At 41.7% G+C, this 27,609-nt stretch overlaps 1 protein-coding gene across 1 annotated transcript in view; it reads left to right on the forward strand.

Annotated features, from left to right (window-relative positions):
* The window catches only part of LOC123769303 (UDP-glycosyltransferase UGT5-like), a 189,043-nt gene extending 170,856 nt beyond the window's left edge, over nt 1–18,187 (forward strand). Inside the window, exon 8 of the mRNA XM_069309817.1 lies at nt 15,369–18,187. Coding sequence (XP_069165918.1) covers nt 15,369–15,651 — 283 coding nt within the window. The 3' untranslated portion in view covers nt 15,652–18,187. The remainder of the gene's footprint in view (nt 1–15,368) is intronic.
* Nucleotides 18,188–27,609: the final 9,422 nt, after the last annotated feature.

The raw sequence follows: 27,609 nt of genomic DNA on the forward strand, positions 1-27,609 counted from the left end.
GGGACCCATAGCCTCAGAGAAGAAAATAAAAAGTATTCAGATGAGACCTTGTGGTTTCTCACTGAACACTAATATTATCTTCTCCTACCACCCCCATTCTTTTGTATGTACACATATATATTTACTTAATTTGAGCTTAGTTACAAAAAAGGAGTTACATATGGGTTACAAAGATGGTTATCGTAGGTTGTCGAGTTCCTCCAGCTCCTCAGATGGCGGGCAGGAACCATGGATGCAGTGCGCATTTCCCCTCTGTATCGCCACACTGAGGCGTTGGAAAAGAAAGCTTGCAGCTCTCGGGTCCCTTGTTGTTTCAATGAGCCTAAAACCCAGTTCTTTCAAAAAACTGGTAGCACTTTTACCCCAGGCGCCGAGTGTCTCAGAAGCAATGGGGACAAAATTGTAGTGGTGATACAGTTCTCTATACTTACGGGATTTGGCTGCTTCCCTGTGGGTGGCAGCGCCACCTGGTTGTGCAACACTGAGGTTAATGTAGGTGTTAGCCAGGGTTGATACGCACGTGTAGTCCCATACCAACTGCTTGCCATTCTTCCAGGGGTTCACTGTGATACCATCCGGGCGACCAATAAGAGCATTAGAGTTATGGGGCGTTAGGTAACGGGGCTCTCTTTCAGCTGGGCATCCAGCTGTCGTGAGGATCCTCTTGATGATGTTAACTTCACTGTGCCTCGAGTGCCATCCCCCTGTGCTTTGGCAGAGTAGGCCATGGTGGCCGTACCTGTCAGCCACCACCTCGCCGCAAATACACCTATATCTGGTGTGGATTGGGGCAGCAAGGCGGAGGGCCACAGCAATTCGGAGGGCGTGTGGTGTGAGACGCGTGCCAGTTGCCGACATTGGGGTTGCTAACAGGAAATCCCCTGCATGTGGTGCTGCTACTGCTGTGAGGCGAGCAATGTCGTGTTGTGTTGTTGCCGCACCCAGGCACTCTGCAGCAACTTGGTCTACAATGGGGCCATCCCAGCTGGATTGCTTGTGGGCTTTTGGGGATGGTGGTTGAGGTGATTGGCCTGCACGAGAGGCCCACTCTGTGGCACAGCGTGTAAAATTGGGATCATGTACACCTGCCAACTGATGTAAGTGGGCAGGTAGAATTTCCTTCACAAGGTCGTCGGATGCTGATAAGGAGGACAGGAAGGCTGGAACAGCGATTTGCGTTGCTGTTCGAACTCCGAGGCCCCCAAGTCTTACGGGAAGAGAGGCTTGTTTCCACTGTAGGTCATCGAGAGAGAGATTAAGGGCTTTTTCTAACATTGATTTCAGTAACTGGTCATACTCACTTAGTTTTTGGCTACTGTAAGATGGTGAACACCTCAGAAAGTAGGTTAACCTGGGGAGGGACAGATATCTGGTGATGAGGTAGAGTGCATCATGAGCATCAATATCCTCAATCCTCCCATCCATCCTCTTAAGGTCGGCGATTTTCTTATCAAGGACCTCATCGATGGCTTTCAACCCCAGGGGAGCTCCTAGGAGTGTGCTGTCTTCAGGTTTAGTTTTATGGATATTTGGCAGAAGACCCTCTATTCTCTCTACGATGCCCTGGTTGGAACATATTATTTCACATTTAGAAGGGTTCAGGGTGAGGCCTAAAACTGCACCTTGCTCCTGGATTTTTCTGATGTCCTCCAGGAGGGAGTCTTGGGAACCAGCTAGGGTACCATCATCCAAGAACCAGATGTTAAGCTCGCTGGACAGGACCTCTGTGACTTGTTTGATGACTAAGCAGAAAAGGAGAGGAGCAAGGGGGTCACCCTGTTGGACGCCTTCTCGCGAGTCAATTTCATGTTCGCCAAAAAGTAGCTTAAGATCCATACTGTAGCATGAATGTACAAAAGGGTAGAGGGAAGGGAAATGACTATGAACCGCACGAAGTACAGCATCCCTCCGCACCAAATTGAAGGCATTTTTAAAATCTAGCTTGATAAGGGCCTTTTCGTCTGTGATGTTGGCGATGAAGGCTCGAGCTGCATGGGCTGCCGCCTCACACCCTTGTGGAATGCCAAACCCGAGCTGTTTTGACTTCAGCATGTTGGCCGCTGCATCACTAACTGTTCTTGCAGCTGCCTTTGCGACGAGACGCCGGAGAGAATTGCCCACAGCTATTGGCCTGATCCCTCCATCCTTTTTCTTTAGAGCACAGAGAGATGCTCCAAAAAAGATAGGTCTTATGGACGCTGGTATGTTGCCAGCTAGACATGTGTTGGTGAATCTGGTTAGTTCCACCAAGAGGTTCTTTGCAATGTCACCCAGTGCAGGGTTGAGCATTTGCTTGAGGTGGTTGGGTTTTAGTCCTGTGAACCCACCTGCTGATCCTGTAGGGAAGGACTTGGCTGCTTTATGGACCACAGATTCAGCCACCCAGAGAGGTTCTGCTCCGGTAGCCCCCACTTGTACAATATCGTCCTCACGCGGAGCCTTGGGTGGGTGTTTCTCCCTTAGGGCTTGAGCTGTTGCGGCATCTCTGTCGGCAATTGAGTCCTCACTGGTGATGACTCGTATTGCGCCAATAGTGTTTCCTTCTTCTATTTTCTTGGTGACTGATGTTCTGATTTTTGATGTCTCGGATATGCCACTGTTGCTCCTCCTGCCGTGGGTGTTTCTCGCGCGAGTGGGAAGGCGCACCTGGTTGTCCTTCCTGGGAAAATCATTTATAGCTCTGATGACTGAGGCAGCTAAGGTTTTGTCTCTCCTTGCAGGGGTGGCTAGACATATGTTGCCAAACTTTAGGAGGTTGTGCCATGCTTGGGTCGTTCCAGGAGAGTCGTTGACCTTTCTCAGGAGAGCAGATAATTTGGCTGCTGCATGGGGGCGGGCTGCTTTAGGGATGTGTTGCAAGGTTCTGGCCGATGTTGCTTTGATAGCTTCTAATAAAGTTTCTGTGGGAATGAAGGTCTGGGAGGTGTTTTGCCTTACGGGCGGTGTGGGCTGTTGATTGGTGTTCTCCCTGGGAGGGCGCCCAGAACCCAAACACCTGGCTCTGTTGTGGTAATGAAGGCGCACATTATCGTCACTCAACCGGATATAGCATACCCGGTCACACGTCTGACATCTACCTTGTCTACCCCTGCTTGATGGCTCATCTTGGCTTGGAGAAGCCTGGCTATCTGTTGAGAGCTGCGACATGGGCGGGCGCTGGGCGGGCGCTGGGCGGGAAGGTGGACGGCGGGTGGAGACTGGAGGGTGGGCGGCAGTTGGAGGCTGGGGGGATGATCAGCTGGCCGTAGCACTTACTACTCAGATGAGTGGTAATACATATACCACCTCTATACAAAGTGTGGGTATACACCCACTACACAATATGTGGGTATACATTGGGTGGGTGGGTGGCGTAGACACACATGGGAGCCTCCCGGCTTCTATGGGCGGGTGGCAAGGTGGCCTCGTGGGTGGGGAGGCGACGTGGTGGGGTGGGGAAGGAGGGGGAGAGCAGGTACTTCCCAGCCTGGGCGCTGGGTGGGGGCGGGGGTCAGGGCGACACTAACACTGGTATAATTTCCCCGTATATCACTGCACAATAATGAATGAATCACACACTTGTAATCTGACTCACTGCACGTGTGATGTACTCACAATATGATAGATATGTTGCGCCAATTTTCGCTGACAACGTAAATTGTTCAACAAAACTTTCAAAAAAGAAAAACACAAAACACTATTTGGCACACGCGTAACCCCCACCTCTCTCTCCTGACCACACAACACCCCTCACTCACCCCCCACCTCCCCTCACTATGGGAGGCCTGCACGGTCCATCCTGGCCCCTCACTCCAGCCTCCATGACTCCACACTGCCAACCTACCTGTTTTGATAAGTTTTCACATAGATGGTACACCGTAGGCACTTCCGGCCACTCCCACGTCTGCTTGGTGTATTCACGGTGAATATGGTTGAGTCTTGGTACGGTGAGGCCAAGATGTCTCAGGGCAATGGCTGAGAAGGCAGCAGCTCCTCCGCCACACGTCCGTCCCCTAGGCCTCTCCCTCTCCCTATGGGAGAGGGATATATATATATATATATATATATATATATATATATATATATATATATATATATATATATATATATATATATATATATATATATATATATGCGAACAAGCCTGAATGGTCCCCAGGACTATATGCGACTGAAAACTCACACCCCAGAAGTGACTCGAACCCATACTCCCAGGAGCAACGCAACTGGTAACTACAGGGCGCCTTAATCCGCTTGACCATTATATATATATATATATATATATATATATATATATATATATATATATATATATATATATATATATATATATATATATATATATATATATATATATATATATATATATATATATATATATATATATATGTGTGTGTGTGTATATATATATATATATATATATATATATATATATATATATATATATATATATATATATATATATATATATATATACACACACGATATATATATATATCGTGTGTGTAAACCACGAAAAATAAACACGTGATTAAAAATGTGACAGTGTCAGACCACGGAGGAAAATTGAAACGAATTTCCTTTAGTACTTTCGTATATTAATACATCTTCAGAAGGAGTGGTTTTACAGGTCGAGTACTGGAGATAAATAGGCAGGAGAGAATGGTGGAGTAAGGTGAGGAACAATAAGTGGACACAAATATGAGCCACACAAAAACTCCAGAGGGTCTATTGGCCCATCCGATGCAACGCCCATTCATAACCACACACAGGGATAATCATAGCATAGTATAGTAAATATTTACAATGAATTAGTGAGACAAATGTGTTTCAAAGATCCTACTCAAATCGTCCATTAATTGATCTATTAAAAATGGATCTAAGTTATATAAACCACTGCTAATGTTCAAATTACTTTATTTGTGATCTGTATCAAAGCAGATTCAATTATGTTTCTGTTATAGGTGGTTTTACAATTTGTTATTGAAGAAGCCATATCTCAATCAATTTGGTGAGAATCCTCTGACAGATGAACAAACAAAGCATTAGACACTTGGCCAGGTCTTACAGAGTATTTATGTTGCGAAATTCTACATTTCAAATCTTTAGATGTTTGCCCAACATAGAACTTATTACAGTCTTTACAAGGTATTTTATAAATGACACAATTATCACTACGAGGGCTGTTCCTAACTAATAGCTTACCAACAGTATTTTCATAGCTAAACAATGCATGTATATCAAAAAGTTTTAAGGCCTTGACAATATTCTCAAACCCAGAGAATTATGGTAAACATAACACATTCTTTTGGCGAATTTTTTCTCTGCATATATTATTATAATATGTACGACGTGCTTTGCTACGGCAAACTTCCAAAAAATTCAGTGGGTTACAAAGCTTGAGACCAATCGAATCCATATTCTTAAACTCTTCATCGAAGAATTCTGGACTCACAACTCGAAGAGCTCTTAGATACATTGAAGAAAAAATTGATTTATTCACATTTTTTTCTGTTGGGATGACGTTCCTATCAACAATATCTTTCAGGACCCTTTCCTCCGTTTTATGAGCCGTCGAAAAGAAGTTCCTGTAAAATAGTTTAATTGGGGGTACAAGTGTTGTGTTGGTTGACTTTTCAGAAGTTGCATGGCGTTTTACCTTTCTTTTTATGATGTCTTCAACGAAACCGTTAGAGAAGCCGTTGTTGACTAGGACTTGCCTTACCTTACAGAGCTCTTCATCGACTTCTTTCTATCCTGAGCTGTGGCTTAGAGCACGGTCGACGTAAGCATTGACAACACTCCTCTTGAACCTGTCTGGGCAGTCACTATTGGCGTTGAGGCTCATTCCTATGTTTGTTTCTTTGGTGTAGACTGCAGTATAGAAACCTCCGCTCCTTTCCGTGACTGTTACATCCAGAAAGGGCAGCTTCCCATTGTTCTTCATCTCGTACGTGAAACTCAACACAGAATTCTGCTCAAATGACTCCTTCAGGTGCTGCAGACATCTGGCATCAGGTACCTGTGTAAAAATGTCAACATACCTGCAATATATGGCGGGTTCAAAGCCCGTCAACTAAGACCCCTGCTCGATGGTGCCCATGTAGAAGTTCGCAAGCAGGACACCTAGGGAAGAACCCATGGCGACCCCATCTACTTGCTTATTCATGTGCCCATCTGGGCTCACGAAGGGTGCCTCTTTAGTGCAGGCTTGGAGTAGTTTCCTCAGTATGCTTTCTGGCATGTCAAGAGGAGTGCAAGCCGGGTCACGATACACTCTGTCTGCTATCATCCCGATTGTCTCGTCCACCGGTACGTTGGTAAATAGTGACTCCACATCCAACGAGGCTCTTATCCCTGTGGCCCGTGCTCCGCGCGGTAAGTCGACAAATTTCTTGGGAGACTTCAAGCTGAAAGCACAGGGTACGTAAGGAGTCAGCAACCTGTTGAGTCGCTTAGCCAGTCTGTATGTGGGTGTGGGTATCTGGCAGATGATTGGCCAAAGAGGGTTTCCTGGCTTGTGGGTCTTGACATTTCCACTGGCATACCCAGGTTTGTATTCCCCAACAACTTTTGGCAGGTGGAGTCCGGATTTCTTGACGTTCACAGTTTCGATCAATCTGTTTACCTTCAATCTTCTCATGAAAATCTACTCATGAAAAACTTGCCAGACACCAAGCAGAACGCTCTGAAGGAGACCAACGTTGTCTATGCCTTTAAACGCCCACTTGGGGAATGTAAGCCCCAAAGAACTCAGTATATAGGCAAGACAACAACGTCTCTTTCTAGGCGACTAACAATGCATAAGGAACAGGGAGCCATCAAGGAACACATAATCTCTTCTCACAACCAGACCATCACCAGAGAAATCTTAACAAACAACACAGAAATCATCGATAGGTACGGCTATAGCAGGCGGATAGACATCAGCGAGGCACTACACATCAAAAAGTCAACACCAGCAATCAACAGCCAATTAATGCACAACTATATTCTACTTACTTCAAGACTCCGAACCAATATGGAAACAGCAAGAGGAAGTATGGGCCAATAGACCTTCTGCAGTTACTTCCATTCATATGTTCACTTGTCCAATTTATACCCATTGTTTCGTGTTCAGTCTTTTGTTTGTCACCTCACCCAAAACTTTTGTACCATATCACTTCATCCAATAGAGTATAAGTTTGAAGAATTTGTGTGTAAATTAAGTCTTTGAAAATGTAATACGAATTACGAAATGCGTTCAGGCGTCAGACAATTAAAAAATGAATTTCGGAGAATTGTTATTTTTATTACCACCGACAGTGAAGAAAAACTTAAGAAATATTGAGAAGATTCGTGTTAGATATCTTATGCGATGGGATTGGAGAAACTTTCCCCACTTTTTAAGAACCTTAATATCAATTTGGTGTTCACTAATAATACGATTAAGTCTAATATAATAAAAAACTCCCCTGGTACTGCAGGTTGTGTTTTCGATTCCCTGCAATGATTGTGAGTCTGTGTACCTTGGACAAACAGGAAAATCCTAACAATTACGTATGTCCCAACATGCTTATAGTATAAGAACGGCCCAAACGTCTAATGCTTTGTATCTACATACAAGTTTGTGTGATCACACTATTAATTGGGATGGGGCGAAAAGCATTGCCAATTGCAATGGTTTTGTGGAACGGAATTTAATTGAGTCTGACCTAATTAGTCAATGTCCAAATCTTCTCAATGTTAGTACTGGTATGTACAAACTTGACCCTGTTTTAAGTTACAATATTGCACAAGAGTTTAAGAAAAAACTATGATTGTTATATAGTCTCTTAACAATATTATTTTAATATTTTATGTAGTTTCAATGAGGCTTTTTCTTTAAAATATATATATATATATATATATATATATATATATATATATATATATATATATATATATATATATATATATATATATATATATATATATTTTAATTAAAATATGGAAGGGAGTACCACCTCTAGCTGGAAGAAGGGGGACCCATAGCCTCGGAGGAAACCACACATAACGCATTAGAGGGAATGTTTAGATCCCCTCCAATACAGTTTCTGTGTGCTTTTCTCCTACCACCCCCTTCCTTTTTTATTTTTTGTGCTTTATTATGCATTTGATGGTTACAAGATATACATGGGTTGATACAAAAATAATAATGCAAAAAAGTGCTTAAAGGTTATGGATCTCTTGAAAAACACAACAATATATATATATATATATATATATATATATATATATATATATATATATATATATATATATATATATATATATATATATATATATATATATATATATATATATATATATATATATATATATATATATATATATATATATATATATGTATGTCTCACTGAATATGACGGCATATTCTGTATTTACTATTTTCTGATTTAGGGCTTCTATCCCTCTAACTATTTTCTTAGCATCAGGGCTTAGCTGAAATAGGAGTTCTCCAAAACTCATTTTCGTAATTTTAAGGTGAAGAAAAGAAGTGAATTACTATAGAATGTATTACACTTATTTATTCAATTTGCACAACGTTTCGAACCTCCATGGTTCATTCTCAAGTGAAAGGAATTTTCAGGTTTGGTTGATTTTATACCCGCACTGAGTCAGGTGATAAGACAATAAAGGTGAAAACATAATGGGATTCATAAGAACATAAGAATAGAGGTAACTGCAGAAGGCTTATTGGCCCATATGAGGCAGCTGCTATCTACATACAAAGATTATTCAAGTGTAATTGGCCTTTTATGTTGAACGGTGTCTTCTGTGTTGGCATCGTTATGTTCTGGTCTTGTCCTTACTCTCATGGTGGGTAGAGTAAATAGTTCCGTGATTTGGGTGTTCATGGTAGGTTGTTCTATTCTTATGTGAATTGCTTCAAGAATTTGTAATCTTCTTGCATCTTGGGTTTTGTCTATTATACAGGTATTTTTGTTCAACGTTTCTCTTGTTAGGGTGATGTCATGGGCTTGTCTCATGTGATTCCTGGGGGCAACGAATTGAAGATGGCATGTCAAACCAACCCGTCCTCTTAAAAAGAACGTCACTTTTGGCTGGTATGCGCACTATGGCCAAATTTGGACGTAATTTGAAATGAAATCCACTCACAAAAGTGACGTTCTGTTCCGTTTTCTATTTGAGTCGTCCGGCGTACGCGCAGAGGTTATAACAGGACACTTTAAATTAACGTTTTTCATAACGTTTTGAAACTTTATGAGAATTTCCTGCCCACCTAACCTATCAGAGGACCCTTAACTTAATGTTGTTGAAAAAAAAAATCCCAAATTTATTTTCATATTTTTTTCAATTTCAAATTACGTCCAAATTCGGCCATACGGGCAAACGGCCAAAAGCGACGTTCTTTTTAAGAGGACAGGTTGGTCAAACGCCTCGTCAGCTTGGTCGACGTCATACCTTTGTACTTAGATTGAAGGTTACATCCTTCGTGGGGGCAAGTGTACATGTATACAACGCTTGACTGCTGTAGAGGGTTCTCCGTCGGCTTCAGGCTGTTTTTGATAAGGAGTTCGAAAGTCTTCTTGGTTTTGTAGAATATTATCAGGTTAATGTTTTGGTTAGGAGTAATGATTTTTACTCCTGTTACGGTGCCCTCTCCTATTTCTTTCGTTTGCCTGCTTTAAGAGTCATATCAACTCTCCCTACTGTTTCTCTGAGGTACAGGGAGTCTATTGATATATGTGGCGACGAGACCGTCTGCCAGTTAAGGGAGAAAGTTACATTATAAGTTGTAAGTAAGGGGAAATTGGTGCCCTGATATAAAATGAAAGAGTATCCCCTACTGCAGATATGACGTTTTGGAAGGGACGCTAGCCATGTGCGGATTGGGTGGCTTGGGTCGCAGGCGCCCAATCAGAGCCCGCCGTGACGTCACCGAGTGCCCCGGGCGGCGCCAACGTCAGAGTTGACCTGACCGTGGAGGCGAGAGGACGCACCTCGGTCAGCTCTCAAGGTTTTGAGGCTCTATAAGCCTTTCTCAGTGGATTAGAGCTAGGCATCGCAGCCCACCTTATATATTGGAGATCCCGCGCTTCTGGGAAGCAAAAAGGAACCACGTTTATTGAGCAAAAGAGTGTCAAACTTGGAAAATATTCGGCGACGACGCTGGACGTTGAGGGCCTGGAAGGTGTGGCGGGTAAGCCTAGCTGTGACTGGGTCACATCCACTGAGGGTTTTGGAAGGACGACACCGTTCCTAGGACAAGGAGCAACGCCTTGTGGAAGGGGCGAGTGTGTGAAAATAGTGATTAGCTCAGTGCCAATTGATGAACCTGGATTGGGGTAGCTGAATCTCACGGATTGGAACGGCCACGACACCTGAGGACCTGTGGAACGTTCCTGGATCGTCAAGGATCGACTCAGGAAGCGTGGGAACCTCACACCATCGAGGGACAGGCGTCGTGAGCCAGGAATGTAAAGGTAGATCACTTTCCCTCCCATTACCCCTTGTGTGAGTAAGCTAGTTAGGCCACAATATTTACTTATGTATGTGGTAATAGGACATTAATACTTTAGTAGTAGAATAGGTTGCAAGGCAGCTTATGTCCAGGACTGTCAGAGAGGACAGTGTGTATAGACGGCAGGACAGTGAAGAAGAGGTGCCGACGTGGTTAAGAGGCCCTTCTGTGAGAGAGTGTGTGACTCCTGTCTTTCTGCCCAGTTGAAGGAGTGTTGGAGGTCGTGGAAGAAGAGTTGCTGACGATCTCCAGACTTATTATCCTTATTTTCATATTCATGTATTACTTGTGATTGTATGTGTGATCGTGTGATTTGTGTAAGTAAATTCACACATTTTATCATTGTGTTTAAGTGTGCCTCCTGTATAATATTTCTCTATGAGCATACACGAAGGTTATCATAGTACCACCTAGGGAACACCACGTTCTCTATAGTAGTTCTTATTGCCTGGAGAGTGGTAAAAATGGCACAGACTTTTATAAAAGTGTACCCTTAGCCATCCGATCAGTATCAGTGCCTGAATGGTGGCAACTAGTAACGTAGTGGCTAGAGAGAGGTAAAGCCGCACAGACCTTCCTGGGAGAGTACCCTGGGGCGACAGTCTAATAGCAGATCTATGGGAGTAGCAACCTTCTGGCAACAAACAATATATATTACACCCACTGAACTGCATCGCTGGGGTGCAGATATAATAACCCAGCTGGCGACCTTGTTAAGAAGAAGATAGAGAAGACAGGCGGGAAAGGACTTCCTGCAACCTTTTTGTCTGGCAGGCAAGACTCGGGGAGGTTATAGTTATAAGGTAAGCCTGAGTCTTCCTTCACTTCTCCACGGGTCTAGGCTGGAACTGTTAACAGCAGTTTCTCCGTGTTTGACTGAAGGGCTTCCTGGGTGAATCAGTAGCACCCCCCTCTTGTGGTGGAAGCAAAGACCTGCGGAGGTGGGCATTGTTGGTCCTCTCCTGTGTGACCAAGGAGACTCCGGTGAATCCCGGGAGTCGTAGGGGCTAAGTATTCGGCCTTTTGAGCCCCCTAGCAGCTGAGTGCTAGCAGAGCCCCGGCCCACCCCACGTGACACTCCTTTACGGATTATTTCTTTAATTTTTCTTTCCTCTTTTATATGTTCACTGTGCATGGTTGATTTGTAATATAATTTTATTGGAGGTATTGTGGTTTCTGTTCTAGGTTCAGGATTATACCAATGGTCCAAGTGTCTTTTTATAGCAGCGTTTGTTTCCGCGTTCCTATATCCGTTGTTCACCAATACCTGAGTTACTCTTTCAAACTCTCTTCTCACGTTGCTCCATTCAGAGCAGTGGGTAAGCACTCGACAAATATAAGCGTTGAGAACACTGGCTTTGTATCTTTGGGAGCACTCACTTCTACCGTTCAGGCTTAATCCTATGTTGGTGGGCTTAGTATATACGTTGGTGCTTAAAGAGGTTCCTGTTTTTGTTATTAGTACATCCAAGAATGGCAGACTGTTATTTTCACTATTTTCACGTGTAAATCGGAGTACTGACTCTCTCTCTCTCTAGATGGCTTTTTAGATCAATTAGTTCATCTGAGTCTTTTACTATTACGAATATGTCATCTTCATAACGGCAATATACAGTTGGTTTTTGTCTGCTGCTGAAGACTCTGTCTTTGATGGTTCTCATATAAAAATTAGCAAATAAGACTCCTAAGGGGGAGCTCATTGCTACTCCGTCTATTTGTAAATACATGTCTCCTTGTGGACTGATGAAAGGGGCTTCCTTTGTACATGCTTCGAGAAGACTCTTCAAGTGTGGCTCAGGTATGTCAAATTTAGGGGTGCTTTCGTCTCTGTATACTCTGTCCAGTATCATTCCTATGGTTGTGTCGACTGGGACGTTGGTAAATAGGGATTCGATGTCCAGGGAAGCAATGATTCCATCGGGCTGAGTAGATTTGATTAATTCTAGGTAATCTGCTGATGATTGTAGACTATACTTAATTGGAGTGAATGGAGTTAGGAGTTCATTGAGTCTTTTTGCCAGGTGATAGGTTGGAGTTGGTATTTGGCTGATTATAAGGTAGTGGGTTACCTGGTTTGTGTGTCTTAATATTGCCATAGGCATATCCTAAGCCATAGTCGCCTTGAAGTTTATTGGAATGCACACTACCTTTCTTTGCGTTGATTGCTGTGATTGTTTTCTTTACATTCCGCTTAAGGTCTTCCACAGTGTTCCTCGTGATTCGTTGAAATTTGGTGTCATCACTAAGGATGTCGCTAATTTTGTTCATGTATTCTTGGGTAGGAATCAATACATATGCTGCTGTCTTGTCGGCTTTTCTTATTGTTACGTCTTTCAGATTTTTTAGTTGTTTTGCTGCTTCTTTGAGTCGTGGGGTTAAGATTGTAGATGAATATGTTCCTCGTTTTTTCCCCGCTTCTGCTAGTAGTTCAGAGTGAAGTGTGTCAGTGGTGATGACTTTTTTGTTGTCTTCTAGCGTATGGATGTCGTCCAGAAGCATTTCGATTTCCAGGCGTTTTTGATGCATCCTTCGTTTAGATATGAATTGACAATTTAGACCAAGATTTAAGAGGTCTCCTTGGTCCTGGGTAAGATCATAAGAAGTCAGGTTAATGTAGCCATCTTTAGGACGAGGGATCTTTAACTGTCCACCGTTTAGGGCTGTTAACTTACGGAGTGTCTTTGTTTCTACACGAGTTTTATGTTGTTGTTTCAGGTTAAATAGTTCACTGTTGATGGTTTGCTTGAGTTGGATAGGGATGTCGTACTGGGTCCATTTGTTTAACAGATGCTCAGCCTGCTCTGTAAGGGTTTGGAGGACTTCCTTCTTCTTGTTTAGTTGATGCCGTATGAGCTCTTGCCTATACCTATAGGTAAACTCTGTATTGCGGTATATATATATATATATATATATATATATATATATATATATATATATATATATATATATATATATATATATATATATATATATATATATATGTCGTACCTAGTAGCCAGAACTCACTTTTTGGCCTACTATTCAAGGCCCGATTTGCCTAATAAGCCAAGTTTTCCTGAATTAATATATTTTTTCTAATTTTTTTCTTATGAAATGATAAAGCTACCCATTTCATTATGTATGAGGTCAATTTTTTTTTATTGGAGTTAAAATTAACGTAGATATATGACCGAACCTAACCAACCCTACCTAACCTAACCTAACCTATCTTTATAGGTTAGGTTTGGTTAGGTAGCCGAAAAAGTTAGGTTAGGTTAGGTTAGGTAGGTTAGGTAGTCGAAAAACAATTAATTCATGAAAACTTGGCTTACTAGGCAAATTTGGCCTTGCATAGTAGGCTGAGAAGTGAGTTCTGGCTACTAGGTACGACATATATATATATATATATATATATATATATATATATGTCGTACCTAGTAGCCAGAACTCACTTCTCAGCCTACTATTCAAGGCCCAATTTGCCTAATAAGCCAATTTTTCCTGAATTAATATATTTACTATAATTTTTTTCTTATGAAATGATAAAGCAACCCTTTTCTCTATGTATGAGGTCAATTTATTTTTATTGGAGTTAAAATTAACGTAGATATATGACCGAACCTAACCAACCCTACCTAACCTAACCTAACCTATATTTATAGGTAAGGTTAGGTTAGGTAGCCAAAAAAAGCTAGGTTAGGTTAGGTTAGGTAGGTTAGGTAGACGAAAAAACATTAATTCATGAAAACTTGGCTTATTAGGCAAATCGGGCCTTGAATAGTAGGCTGAGAAGTGCGTTCTGGCTATTAGGTACGACATATATATATATATATATATATATATATATATGTCGTACCTAGTAGCCAGAACGCACTTCTCAGCCTACAATGCAAGGCCCGATTTGCCTAATAAGCCAAGATTTCCTGAATTAATATATTTTCTCTAATTTTTTTCTTATGAAATGATAAAGCTACCCATTTCATTATGTATGAGGTCAATTTTTTTTATTGGAGTTAAAATTAACGTAGTTATATGACCGAACCTAACCAACCCTACCTAACCTAACCTATCTTTATAGGTTAGGTTAGGTAGCCGAAAAAGTTAGGTTAGGTAGTCGAAAAACAATTAATTCATGGAAACTTGGCTTATTAGGCAAATCGGGCCTTGCATAGTAGGCTGAGAAGTGCGTTCTGGCTACTAGGTACGACATTATATATATATATATATATATATATATATATATATATATATATATATATATATATATATATATATATATGCCAATCACAGTAGTAAAACTAAGAGAAAAAAAGTTGAGTGGTTGGCTGTTGTCTCCTGTGGTCTAGTAAAAAGGGAAAAACACGCAAAACAAATCTTATAAACAATGAAACTTTAATTGACTTTAAATAAATATAAACAAAGATAATCCCTTGGCTATGTACAGTGCGAATAAACATAAATACAAAGACAAAACACAATATAAAATAAAATAATGGTTACGTTACTCTACAATGAACAAGACATGGGTTAAGGGTTAACCCATGGGTCTTATGGGTTAAGTTACTTCAATAAATGGTAGAGTGGTAGGAGCAGCTGCCTCTACCTCGTAGACTCTGGAGAGGGCGTCGGCTATTATGTTATCCGAGCCCTTGATGAAGAATATCTCCAGGTTAAAATTCTGCAGGTACAGAGCCCAGCGTAGATGTTGATTGCTGAATTGGGCTTGTTGCAGTAACTGTAGGGGATTGTGGTCTGAGTAGATGGTAATAGACCGATTACCCTGTAGGTAAGGTTCGAAATGTTGTAGGTTCAGGACGATGGAAAGGAGTTCCTTTTCTATGGTGCTATAGTTCTTCTGATGGGGATGATCATTAATTTTTCTTCTGACTTTCCCGGTGATCAGGTATAAAGAAAACATGATGAGGATGTCAGAAAGGATGAGGGACCGGCCAACGTCGCCCAGGGAGCTAGCAGTGTTCTGGACGGAGTACGTCATCCGCCACCGTGGGGCCCCCCAGCTGAGGTCCCCGGCGGCACAGCTCTCCTGGGTGGAGTTCCTCATGCTCGACGTCCTGCTCCTCCTCTTTCTGGCTCTCTTCCTTCTCCTTTTCATCCTACGTCGCATTTTCAGGGCCATCACTGCTAAAATATTTTGTAATGACGGTTACAAGAAGAAGAATATCTAATGATGGCTTCGTTTTTTTCTGTTGGGATCTCAGTCAACATTACTTGTTCTTACTGGCAGAATTGATTATGATTTGAAGATTATCTTTTCTTCATATAAAACAGGGAGTTTCATATATCTTTATTTATTAAATAGACAAACACACATATGCACCCACAAGCAGAGTATACACACATAAATTGTGTAATGGGATGATAGAACTTTAGAGTAAATAAAAAAAAGTAGAAAAGGAAGGAAGGAAAATCAGGAGTAAAGACAATAGCGCATGACCTGGAGAATATTCACTTGTAAAACCTACTAAACTAGCTACGGTGGGAAATCCAAGAGAGCACAAAGAAACTGGAATACAGGCAAGATTAATATCATGAGAGAGAGAGAACAAAATAAAATCCAGACAATCAACCATAAAGAGCTCAGTCTCTCAGGGTACTGTGCTTGCTCCATTTATTTTTCTCATCATCATACCTGCCAGACAGGGACACAATCTTTGGAACTCTATCTTCCTTTGCAGATGACACTAGGATATTTAAGAGAGTAGACAACATAGAGGACATGACAAACCTACAATAAGATGTAAATCATGTCTTTTTATGGGCTACAGAAAATAATATGGTGTTTAACGAAGATAAGTTTCAGTTCATGAGCTATGGAAAAAATTAAAATATAAAAACGGAAACGCAGTTATGCTTACAAAACTCAGTTAAATTATAACATGGAACGAAAAGGCTATGTAAAGGATTTGGGTGAACTCCATGTCGGAAAACCTTACCTTTAAAAAACACAACGTATCCATCGCAACTACAAGAAAAATGAGAGGGGAGTAAACAAGAACCTTTCACACTAGATATGCTATACCAATGATATTTTTTAAGATGCCAGTGCTCTCTGGAGTGGAATACTGTTGCACAAAGACAGGCCGTTCCAAAGCTGGAGAAATTGCTGACCAGGAGAGCGTGCATAGATCCTCTACTGCTAAATTACACTCAATACAACATCTAAATTATTGAGACCGACTTAAATGCCTAAATCTATATTCTCTTAAGCGCAGGCGGGAGAGATACATAATTTACACATGGAAAATATTAGAGGGGCTAATCAGAAAGATGCTAACAGAAATAACACCACATGAGACCAGAAGGCATGGCAGGATGTGGAGAATGCCCACTGTTGAAGAACATATGTGCAATTGGTACTCAGAGAGAACAATATACATCAGAGGCCCAAGAGTGTTCAACACGCTTCTACTACACATAAGGGGCATAACCGGCAGACCCCTCGCAGGACTATCAGAGAAAATTTGAAAAGCACCTTCAAAGGATACCGGATTAACCCTGCAGTGACTCATACGTCAGGTTGCGTGCTGCCGAGTCCAACTGCCTGGTTGACCAGTCCAGCAAGGAGGAGGCCTGGTCGAGAATCTGGCCGCGGGGACGCTAAAACCTGAAACAAAACTATTTCAAGTAAGATTACTCCAACAACACACTGACTACTTGAACCGTAATGCTGGAATGCCACAAGGCTGCATACTCACATCAACATTACACTTCACACTAAAGAGGTAAGGAAAGAGAAATGGCGGTCCTGCTCATAAAGGATTGAAGTTTCCAGGAGATGGATATCCAGGGCTGCGAGGCGTTCACAGACTATATAACAAGCACCATGACGATGGGAGGACCAAAGATAGTAGCTGTGATATATAACCCTCCATTAAATGACAGAGGATCGGTTACCATCTAGCTTTTCTACTCTGCTGGAATGCACGTCGTCAGGTTGAACTCTGACAAGAGTTCACTCACTCTAGATTCTGTAATTCTTAAACTAGCATTTTGGTGTTTGGTGTTTTTCGTGAGCTTAGACTGTGGGCTGTTCAGCATGACTACGAAGGATGTCTTAGTCTTTCTGTGAAAAGAGTTACAACTATTAGTATTAGAAATACAATTTTAAGAGTATGGAGACAGAGGGACAGGACAGGACATAAGACATACAACCAAACTTGTTTATTCTTAAAAATGTTCATAAACGACCCTTCAGAGCACTATACGTTCTTTGTGAGATCCCATCATCAGTATGAGCCAAATTTTGCTAGTGGAGGCTAATATATCAGCCTTACATTTGAAGTTCTCTCCTGATTCCATGTATGAGTGGCCGTCCGGTTAGGTGTGGATGTTGGATGAGCTTGTAGCTGATTGTTTTTATCTACACTAATATTTCATAAAAAATAGGGTAGCAGCATATTTATCTTTATATCTAAGTTAATTAAAATAAAATTAAACATTATATCAGATGAATCTTTTAGAAAGTAGTAAAAAATAATTATAATGTAATATTACATTGATTCAGTGCTTAGTTCTTATGAAAATCAGTGTTATTTTGTAAAATTTAATATATTTTTTGTAGAGGCAGGTATTTTCTCTCCTGATTCCATATAAGACTAACATTGTAAGTTTTTTATCTACTCTGTGTAATCTTTCATATAGAATAGGGTAACGGCACATTGTTGTGTATATCTAAGCTTGTTAATAAAACAATGGTCCTCATCCTTCATATAAATATTACCAAAACAGGAGGATGAGCTGTATACCTATGACTCTGAAGCTCAAATGAATTGGCACCCTATCTGTAAATTTAACACAAGACCTTATATCACTCATATTAACGAAAATTAACCTAATATCCACTTGGGGATAATGTAACAATGTTCTAAGTGAGATTAATCATAGAATAATTGATAGAGCCGTAAAAGTGCCACTTGATGTATTAAAGATTCCTTTTACTGCAGTAATCTGACGAGCAAGACAGCACTTGTATTTGATAAGCATTTATTTAAGTATTAAATGATAAAGGTAACCATTATCGGAACAAATATTTCAACGTTAAATTAGTTTCTTTGCTTTGGGTATTTGTTTGGAGGACGGTCTGCTCAGCCCTTCCTCCAAACAAAGACCCAAAAGTGATTCCATGATCCCGCCAAACCCCCTGTTTATTAATTAAAAATGATTTACACACGACTCACAACTCATTTCGCCCAAACACTTCCGGAACAAGTGCTTCACTGACGAATTTTGTTAACGCTATAAATGCTTCACCCACGTACTACAAATACAAATAATCGCCAACAGAACCTAAACACCTAACCTAACCTATGCCTATGCCTATATATGCACAATATGCTAATATATTATCATATTAATATATATTTGAGAAAATTCCCATTTTCAATGAACAGCATGTAAGAATTTATGAATGCGTCTGTGGGGTTGACCGCTGAATGTAATGGACTTGAGTCGAAGATGGGTCGCGGCTTCTACTGATTTTCGCATTGATACATAACGCTGATGTGATTTTATTGGACCCAACCCGTCTTCAGACCAAGTCCATTCCCTTCAACGGTCGACCCCAAAGACGAATTCATAAATTTTAACATACGGTTCATTCAAAATGGGAATTTTTTCAAATATAAATAATATCTTGAGGTTATCTTGAGTTGATTTCGGGGCTTTTTTAGTGTCCCCGAGGCCCAGTCCTTGACCAGGCCTCCACCCCCAGGAAGCAGCCCGTGACAGCTGACTATTTCCCAGGTACCTATTTACTGTTAGGTAACATGGGTATAGGGTGAAAGAAACTCTGCCCATCGTTTCTCGCTGGCGCCCGGGATCGAACCCGGGACCACAGGATCACAAGTCCAGTGTGCTGTCCGCTCGGCCGACCAGCTCCCTAATATTGTTATATATTAGCGTATTGTGCATATTTAGGCCTTTTTTAGGCTATGTGTTTAGGTTCTGTTGACGTTTATTTGTATTAGTAGTACGTTGGTAAAGCATTTACAGCGTTGTAGTTCGAACTAAAGTCGTCAGTGAAGCACTTGTTTCAGAAGTGTTCAGACGCCATCAGTTGAGAGTCGTGTGTAAATCGTTTTTCATTCATAAACAGGGAATTTAGTGGGGGCATGGAATAGACTTTGGCTTTTGTTTATGAGGACGGGCTGGATTAACAACCCATCCTCATAAACAATGGCGAAAAGTTCATACCATACACTAATGAACCCCATGTTCATGAATTAAAAAAAGTTTACACACGACTCAAAACTTATGACGTACGAACACATTCAGAACAAGTGCTTCGTTCACGACTTCTGTTTAACTACAACACGGTAAAACCTTCACCGACGTACTACAAATACAAAATAAGGCCAAGTGAATCTAAACACCAAACCTAACCTAACCAATGCCTAAATATGCGCAATATCCTAACAAATAACAATATTAATTTAAATTTGAGAAAATTCCCATTTTGAATAATCGCATGTTAAAATTTATGAATGAGTCTTTGGGGTCGACCGCTGAATGGAATGAACATAGGCTGAGAATGGGTTCCATTAAACAGCAATTGCATCAGCTCATCCTCCAAACAAAGACCCAAAGTCCATTCCATGCCCCTGACAAACCTCTATGAATGAAAATCGGTTCACACACGACTCACTACTGCAACCCGTCCTCGACTCAAGTCCATTACATTCAGCGGTCAACCCCACAGACGCATTCATAAATTTTAACATGCTGTTTATTCAAAACGGGAATTTTCTCAAGTATAAATTAATATTATAATATATTAGCATATTGTGTATATATAGGCATAGGATAGGTTAGGTTAGGTGTTTAGGTTCTATTGGCAATTATTTGTATTTGTAGTACGTGGGTGAAGCAGTGAAGCATTTATAGCGTTGTGATTCGAACAAAATTCGTCAGTGAAGCACTTGTTCCGGATATGTTCGAACGTCAGCAGTTGTGAGTCGTGTGTAAACCGCTTTTCATTCATAAACCAGCCCGTCCTCCAAACAAAGATCCAAAAGTGATTCCATGCACCCGGCAAACCCCCTGTTTATGAATGAAAAGCGGTTTACACACGACTCACAACTGCTGGCGTTCGAACATATCCGGAACAAGTGCTTCACTGACGAATTTTGTTCGAATCACAACGCTATAAATGCTTCACCCACGTACTACAAATACAAATAATCGCCAACAGAACCTAAACACTTAACCTATCCTATGCCTATATATACACAATATGCTATTATAATATTAATTTATACTTGAGAAATTTCCCATTTTGAATGAACAGCATGTTAAAATTTATGAATGCGTCTGTGGGGTTGACCGCTGAATGTAATGGACTTGAGTCGAGGACGGGTTGCATAAACAGGGGGTTTGGCGGGTGCATGGAATCACTTTTGGATCTTTGTTTGGAGGACGGGCTGACTACTGATAACGTTCGAACACTTCCGGAACAAGTGCTTCACTGACGAATTTGTTCGAACCACAACGCAATAAATGCTTCACCCACGTACTACAAATACAAATAATCGCCAACAGAACCTAAACACCTAGCCTAACCTAACCTACACCTATATATGCACTATATGCTAAAAAAAATTTAATATTTTATATTTGAAAAAATTCCTGTTTTGAATGAGCAACATGCTAAAATTTATGAATGCGACTGTGGGCTCGACCGCTGGATGTAATGGACTTGAGTCGGGGACGGGTTGATTGCATAGAATGAGTCTTTAAATGGGCGTTAACAAAGACGTAAATTATTTACTATTAAATCTAGACACCAAAATAATATCACCAAATAATGACTTTAAACAAACATCAAGAGTTTCCAACAAGGGAATATTAGTAAATAGACGCCACATCAAAGCTAGCCATTATGGTAGTGACGCCACATCAAAGCTAGCCATTATGGCAGTGACGCCACATCAAAGCTAGCATTATAGCAATGACGCCACATCAAAGCTAGCCATTATGGCAGTGACGCCACATCAAAGCTAGCCATTATAGCAATGACGCCACATCAAAGCTAGCCATTATGGTAGTGATGCCACATCAAAGCTAGCCATTATGGCAGTGACGCCACATCAAAGCTAGCATTATGGTTTTGACGCCACATCAAAGCTAGCCATTATGGCAGTGACGCCACATCGAAGCTAGCCATTATGATTGTGACGCCACATCGAAGCTAGCCATTATGGTAGTGACGCCACATCAAAGCTAGCCATTGTGGCAGTGACGCCACATGAAAGCTAGCGGTTATGTTATTCATTCATCGTCGCCAATCAGACCTAAAAATTCTCAAACCATAACGTATTAAGGTTTTGTATTTCGTTGAGGGAAGAGTGAATCAGGGTCATAACTATACATTCGCCAATCCTACAGATCACCTGATGTTATTTTTGTAACATAATGTAGCATAATGTAACATTCATGAAAACCTCTAATTCTTAGGCCCAAATAAAAAATTTTATATGTGAAGTTGGTCTTAGTCCGTCTTCATGATAACAGTCACCAAATAATATTAGTATTTTCTTGCAACATTACATAACGTAACAAGGGAAACACCATTTTCTGAGTCCAAATGCCATTTTTTTTAGTAAAAACCTGTTTTGACCATCTTCATTATAACAGTCAACAAAAAATATTAGTATTTTCAGCTAACATAACGTAACGTAACAGGGAAACACAAGTTTTAAGTCCAAATACCATTTTAAAGAAAAAAACCTGTGTAGACCATCTTCAATATAATAGTCACCATATAATATTAGTGTCATTCTTGTAACATTATGTAAGGTAACAAAATGGAACATGGAAAATATCGTGCTTTTATCCAAATAACATGTTTTAAGGAGTAACAACCGTCGAAGGAATCCTTCATAAGTATTATAACACACACAAATTATTGTTACTGTGTGTTTTATGTCATGTAATGTAACACAACCTACAGGGAAACATATCTATTAGTACCAATACCATTTTAAAGAAGAAGACTGTCTTCATTATAATTATATCACATCCAAATCAGTATTACTGTATGTTTGTTTTCGTCCTTGTAACACAAAGTAACGTAACCTGGAAATCATTTTTCTCCTGTTCAAAACACATTTTTAAAATGTAAAGTATGACTTAGTATTGTACCGACCGAGTCCGTCGGCCGAGCGGACAGCACGCTGGAATTGTGATCCTGTGGTCCTGGGTTCGATCCCAGGCGCCGGAGAGAAACAATGGGCCGAGTTTCTTTCACCCTGTGCCCCTGTTACCTAGCAGTAAAATAGGTACCTGGGTGTTAGTCAGCTGTCACGGGCTGCTTCCTGAGGGTGGAGGCTTAGTCGAAGACCAGGCCGCGGGGATACTAAAAAGCCCCGAAATCACCTCAAGATAGTCTATCTCTAGTACATCTCCTACTATATAAATATTATTGTGTGTCTGTTTTAATCCTCGTAACACAATGTAATGTAACGTAGAAATCATAAATAAATCGTAGATATCATAATGAAATCGTAGAAATCGTGTGAGCCCCTACCCAGCGCTACTACTTCGTGTCTCCCCTTCTGTCTCTAACATCTCTGTGGCTCCACATTTCCTTGTCTCCTCTTTTCTGTGTCTCCGTATCTCTGTGTCTCCCACACTTCTCTGTCTCAATATCTTTGTGTCTCCACATCTTCGTGACTCTACATCTGTGTCTCCATTTCTCCGTGTCTCCACATCTATGTGTGTCTCCATATCTCCATGCCTCCACATCTCTGTTTCTAAACATCTCTCTGTCTCCCACACCTCTATGTCTACACATCTCTGTGTCTCCACATCTCCTTGTCTTCACATCTTCGTGTCTCCACATCTCAGTGTCTCCACATCCCCATGTCTCCACATCTCTGTCTCCACATCTCTGTGTATAAACATCTCTCTGTCTCCCACACCTCTATGTCTACACATCTCTGTGTCTCCACATCTCCGTGTTTCCATATATTCGCGTCTCCATATCTCCGTGTCACCACATCTCCGTGTCTCCACTCCTCCGTGTCACCACACCTCCGTGTCTATAATACTTCTCTGTCTCCACATCTCTTTGTCGACACATCTCTGTGTCTACACATGTTCTTGTTCCCATATTTCTTTTTATCCATTTCTCTGTGTCTCCACATCTCCGTGTCTCCACATCTCTGTGTCCACATTTCTCCGTGTCTCCACATCTCTGTTTCTCCAAACCTATGTGTCTCCACATCTCTGTGTCTCCAAATCTATGTCTCCAAATCTATGTGTCTCCACATCTCTGTGTCTCCCACACCTATATCTCTCCACATCTCCGTGTCTGCATATCTCCGTATCTCCACATCTCTGTGTCTCCATATCTCTTTATCTTCCTCACTTATGTGTCTCAACATCCCTGTGTCTCCACACCTCCGTGTCTCCATATCTCCGTGTTTCACATCTCTTGGTCCCCACATCTATGTCTCAAAATCCTCGTGTCTCCACATCTTCGTGTCTCCTCATTTCCGTGTCTCCACATATCCGTGCCTATAAGACTTCACTGTCTACACATCTCTGAGTCCACACATCTCTGTGTCTACACTTGTTTCGTTTCCACATCTCTTTTTCTCCACTTCTCTTTTTCTCCACATCTCTATGTGTCTCTAAATCTTCCTGTCTCCTCATTTTATGTCTTCCCATCTCCGTGTCTCAACATCTCAGTATCTCCACATCTTCGTGTGTCCACATCTCAGTATCTCGACATCTTCGTGTCTACAAATCTATGTCTCCACATCTTCGTGTCTCCACATCTCTCTGACTCCATATTTCCGTGTCTACAGATCTCCGTGTCTCCACATCTTCGTGTCTCCATATCTATGTGTTTCCACATCTTCGTGTCTCCTGATCTCTGTGTCGCCACATCCCCCGGGTTTCTACACTTCTGTATCTCCACATCTTCGTGTCTCCTGATCTCTGTGTCGCCACATCCCCCGGGTCTTTACACTTCTGTATCTCCACATCTTCGTGTCTCCACATCTATCTGACTCCATATTTCCGTGTCTACAGATCTCCGTGTCTCCACATCTTCGTGTCTCCTGATCTCTGTGTCGCCACATCCCCCCGGGTCTCTACACTTCTGTATCTCCACATCTCCGGCACTTCACGTCTCTCTCTCCACATCTCCGTGTCTCCTCATTTCCGTGTCTTCACATGACTGAGTTTCCACATCTTCGTGTCTCCGCATCTCCTTGTCTCCACATCTCCTTGTCTCTACATCTCTGTCTCCACATATCCGTATCTCCTCATCTTTGTGTCTCAACATCTCTGTGTCTCCACATCTCTGTGTTTCCACATCTTTGTGTCTCCACACCTATGTGTCTCCATACCACCATGTTTCTATACCTCCGTTATTCACATCTCTGTGTCTCCACATCTCTGTGTCTCTAAATCTTCGTGTCTCCTCATCTTTGTGTCTCCACATCTTCGTGTCTCCACATCTCAGTGTCTCCACATATTCGGGTCTCCACATCTCTGTGAGTCTCTACATCTTCGTGTCCCTACATCTCTTTGTCTCTATATTTCCGTGTCTCCACTTTTCTGTGTCTCCATTTCTCCGTGTCTCCACATCTCTGTGTCTCCACAACTATGTTTTTCCACAACTATGTTTTTCCACAACTATGTTTTTCCACATCTCTGTGTTTCCCACTCCTCTATCTCTCAACATCTCTGTGTGTCCATATCTCCGTATTTCCACATATCTGTGTGTCCATATCTCCGTATTTCCACATATCTGTGTGTCCACATCTCCGTGTCTCCACATCTTTGTGACTCCACATCTCCGTGTCTTCACATCTCTGTCTCCATTTCTCCATGTCTACACCTCTCTGTGTCTCCACATCTTTGTGTCTGCACATCTCTGTGTCTCCACATCTATGTGTCTGCACATCTCTGTCTCCCCCACACCACTATCTCTCCATATCTGTTTGTGTCCACATCTCCGTGTCTCCATATCCTCGTGTCTTCACATCTCTGTGTGTGTCCATATCCCCGTGTCTCCACTTCTCCGTGTCTCCACATCTTCGTGACTCCACATATGCGAGTCTCAACTTTTCATTTCTTCACATCTCTGAGACTTCATCTCTATGTGTCTCCCCATTTTCGTGTCAACACAACTTTGTGTCTCTAAATCTTCGTGTCTACATATATCCATGTCTCCACATCTCTGTGTCTCCACATCTGTGTCTCCACATCTTCGTGTCTCCACATCTCTCTGTCTCCACATTTCCGTGTCTCCAGATCTCCTTGTCTCCACATCTTCGTGTCTCCAAATCTATGTGTCACCACATCTTCGTGTCTCCACATCTAGTTATCCCAGGCTGTGAAAGGATTAGAGACTACATAACAGGCACCATGACAATGGGAGGACCAAAAGTAGTAGCAACTAGCAGTGATATATAACCCTCCACCAAATGACAGAAGACCCAGGCAAGAGTATGACAGAAACCACATGGCAGTTAATAACACAATTGAGAGGAAAGCCTTTGATGCCTGTTGAATTCGAACCCATCTGCTCATCATGGGGGACTTCAATCACGGATGGATAACCTGGGAGAACAAGGAACCGCTCGGGGGAGAGGTTATATGGAGAGCGAAACTAGTGGAGGTGGCGACAAGAAACTTTCTTAGTTAACATGTCAGGAAAGAGGATGATGATGAGGACATCCCTCCACTAGGATGAGGGAAAGCGATGAACCAGCGAGACTCTACCTAGTCTTAACTCTGAATGACTCCGACATAAGGGAAATTGACTTCGAAGCCATAGTAGGAATGAGCGATCACAGTGTACTTACGCTAGAGTATCTGGTCGAAGAAGGGCTAAAGTACTCAAGAAAGGGAACTGAAAGCAAAAGGCTAGCATTCCATAAGTGAAATTACAAGGAGATAGGAAAATTTCTAACGGATATAACATGGGAATCAGAGTTAAGGGGAAAGACGGCCCAAGACATGATGGAATACATCACACAGAAGTGCAAGGAGGCAGCAGAAAAGTTTATCCCAGCCCAAATGGTAAAAAAATGAAATGCAGAGGAGAAACCTATGGTTTAATCAGAGATGTAAGCTAGCTAAGCAACAAAGTAAAAGAGCATGGAGTAACTATAGAAATAACCGGACACTTGAGAGCAGAGAAGGTTACCAGCGAACCAGGAATGAATACGTCAGGGTGAGAAGAGTGGCAGAAGGGCAATATGAAAACGACATAGCAAGCAAGGCTAAGACACAACCCAAATGGCTGCATAGCCACATCAGGAGAAAGACAACAGTGAAGGAACAGGTAATGAAACTGAGGATAGGGGCACACAGATTCACTACAAACGACAAAGAAGTGTGCGAGGAACTCAATGTGAAATTCCAGGAAATTTTCACATTAGAGGAAGGAGAAGTTCCAGAGATAAGAGAAGAAACAATTAACCAGGCACCACTGAAGGAATTTGAGATTACCAGTGGAGATGTAAGGAAGCTTTTGCTAGAGTTGGATGTGACAAAAGGTATAGGCTCGGATGGAATATCACCATGAATACTGAAGTAAAAGAGCAGATGCTCTTTGCCGACCACTCTCCATGGAGTATAACAAATCATTGGTAACAGGTGAACTGCCAGAAATTTGGAAGGCAGCAAACGTAGTCCCGATACACAAGAAGGGGAATAGACAGGAGGCACTGACCTACAGGCCAGTGTCCCTAACTTACATACCATGCAAGCTAATGGAGAAAGTTGTGCGAAAAAAGGTAGTCGAACATCTGGAGCAATGAACTTTGTGTCACAACAACAGCATGGTTTCAGGGATGGCAAGTTATGCCTCACAGGATTAATTGAATTCTACGATCAGGCTACAAAAATCAGACAAGAAAGAGAGGGATGGGCAGACTGCATATTTTTGGATTGCCAGGAAGCCTTTGACATAGTGCCACACCAGAGAGTAGTGCGAAAGCTGGAGATGCAGGCGGGAGAGAAAGGGAAGGTACTCCATTGGATTAGGGAGTACCTAAGTATCAGAAGGCAGCGAGTCGCTGTGCGGGGTGAGGTCTCAGACTGGCGAGACGTCACCAGTAGTGTCCCACAGGGTTCAGTTCTTGGAACCATACTGTTCCTTATAT

This window comes from Procambarus clarkii, chromosome 66 (assembly GCF_040958095.1).
Source record: "Procambarus clarkii isolate CNS0578487 chromosome 66, FALCON_Pclarkii_2.0, whole genome shotgun sequence".
NCBI lineage: Eukaryota > Metazoa > Arthropoda > Malacostraca > Decapoda > Cambaridae > Procambarus > Procambarus clarkii.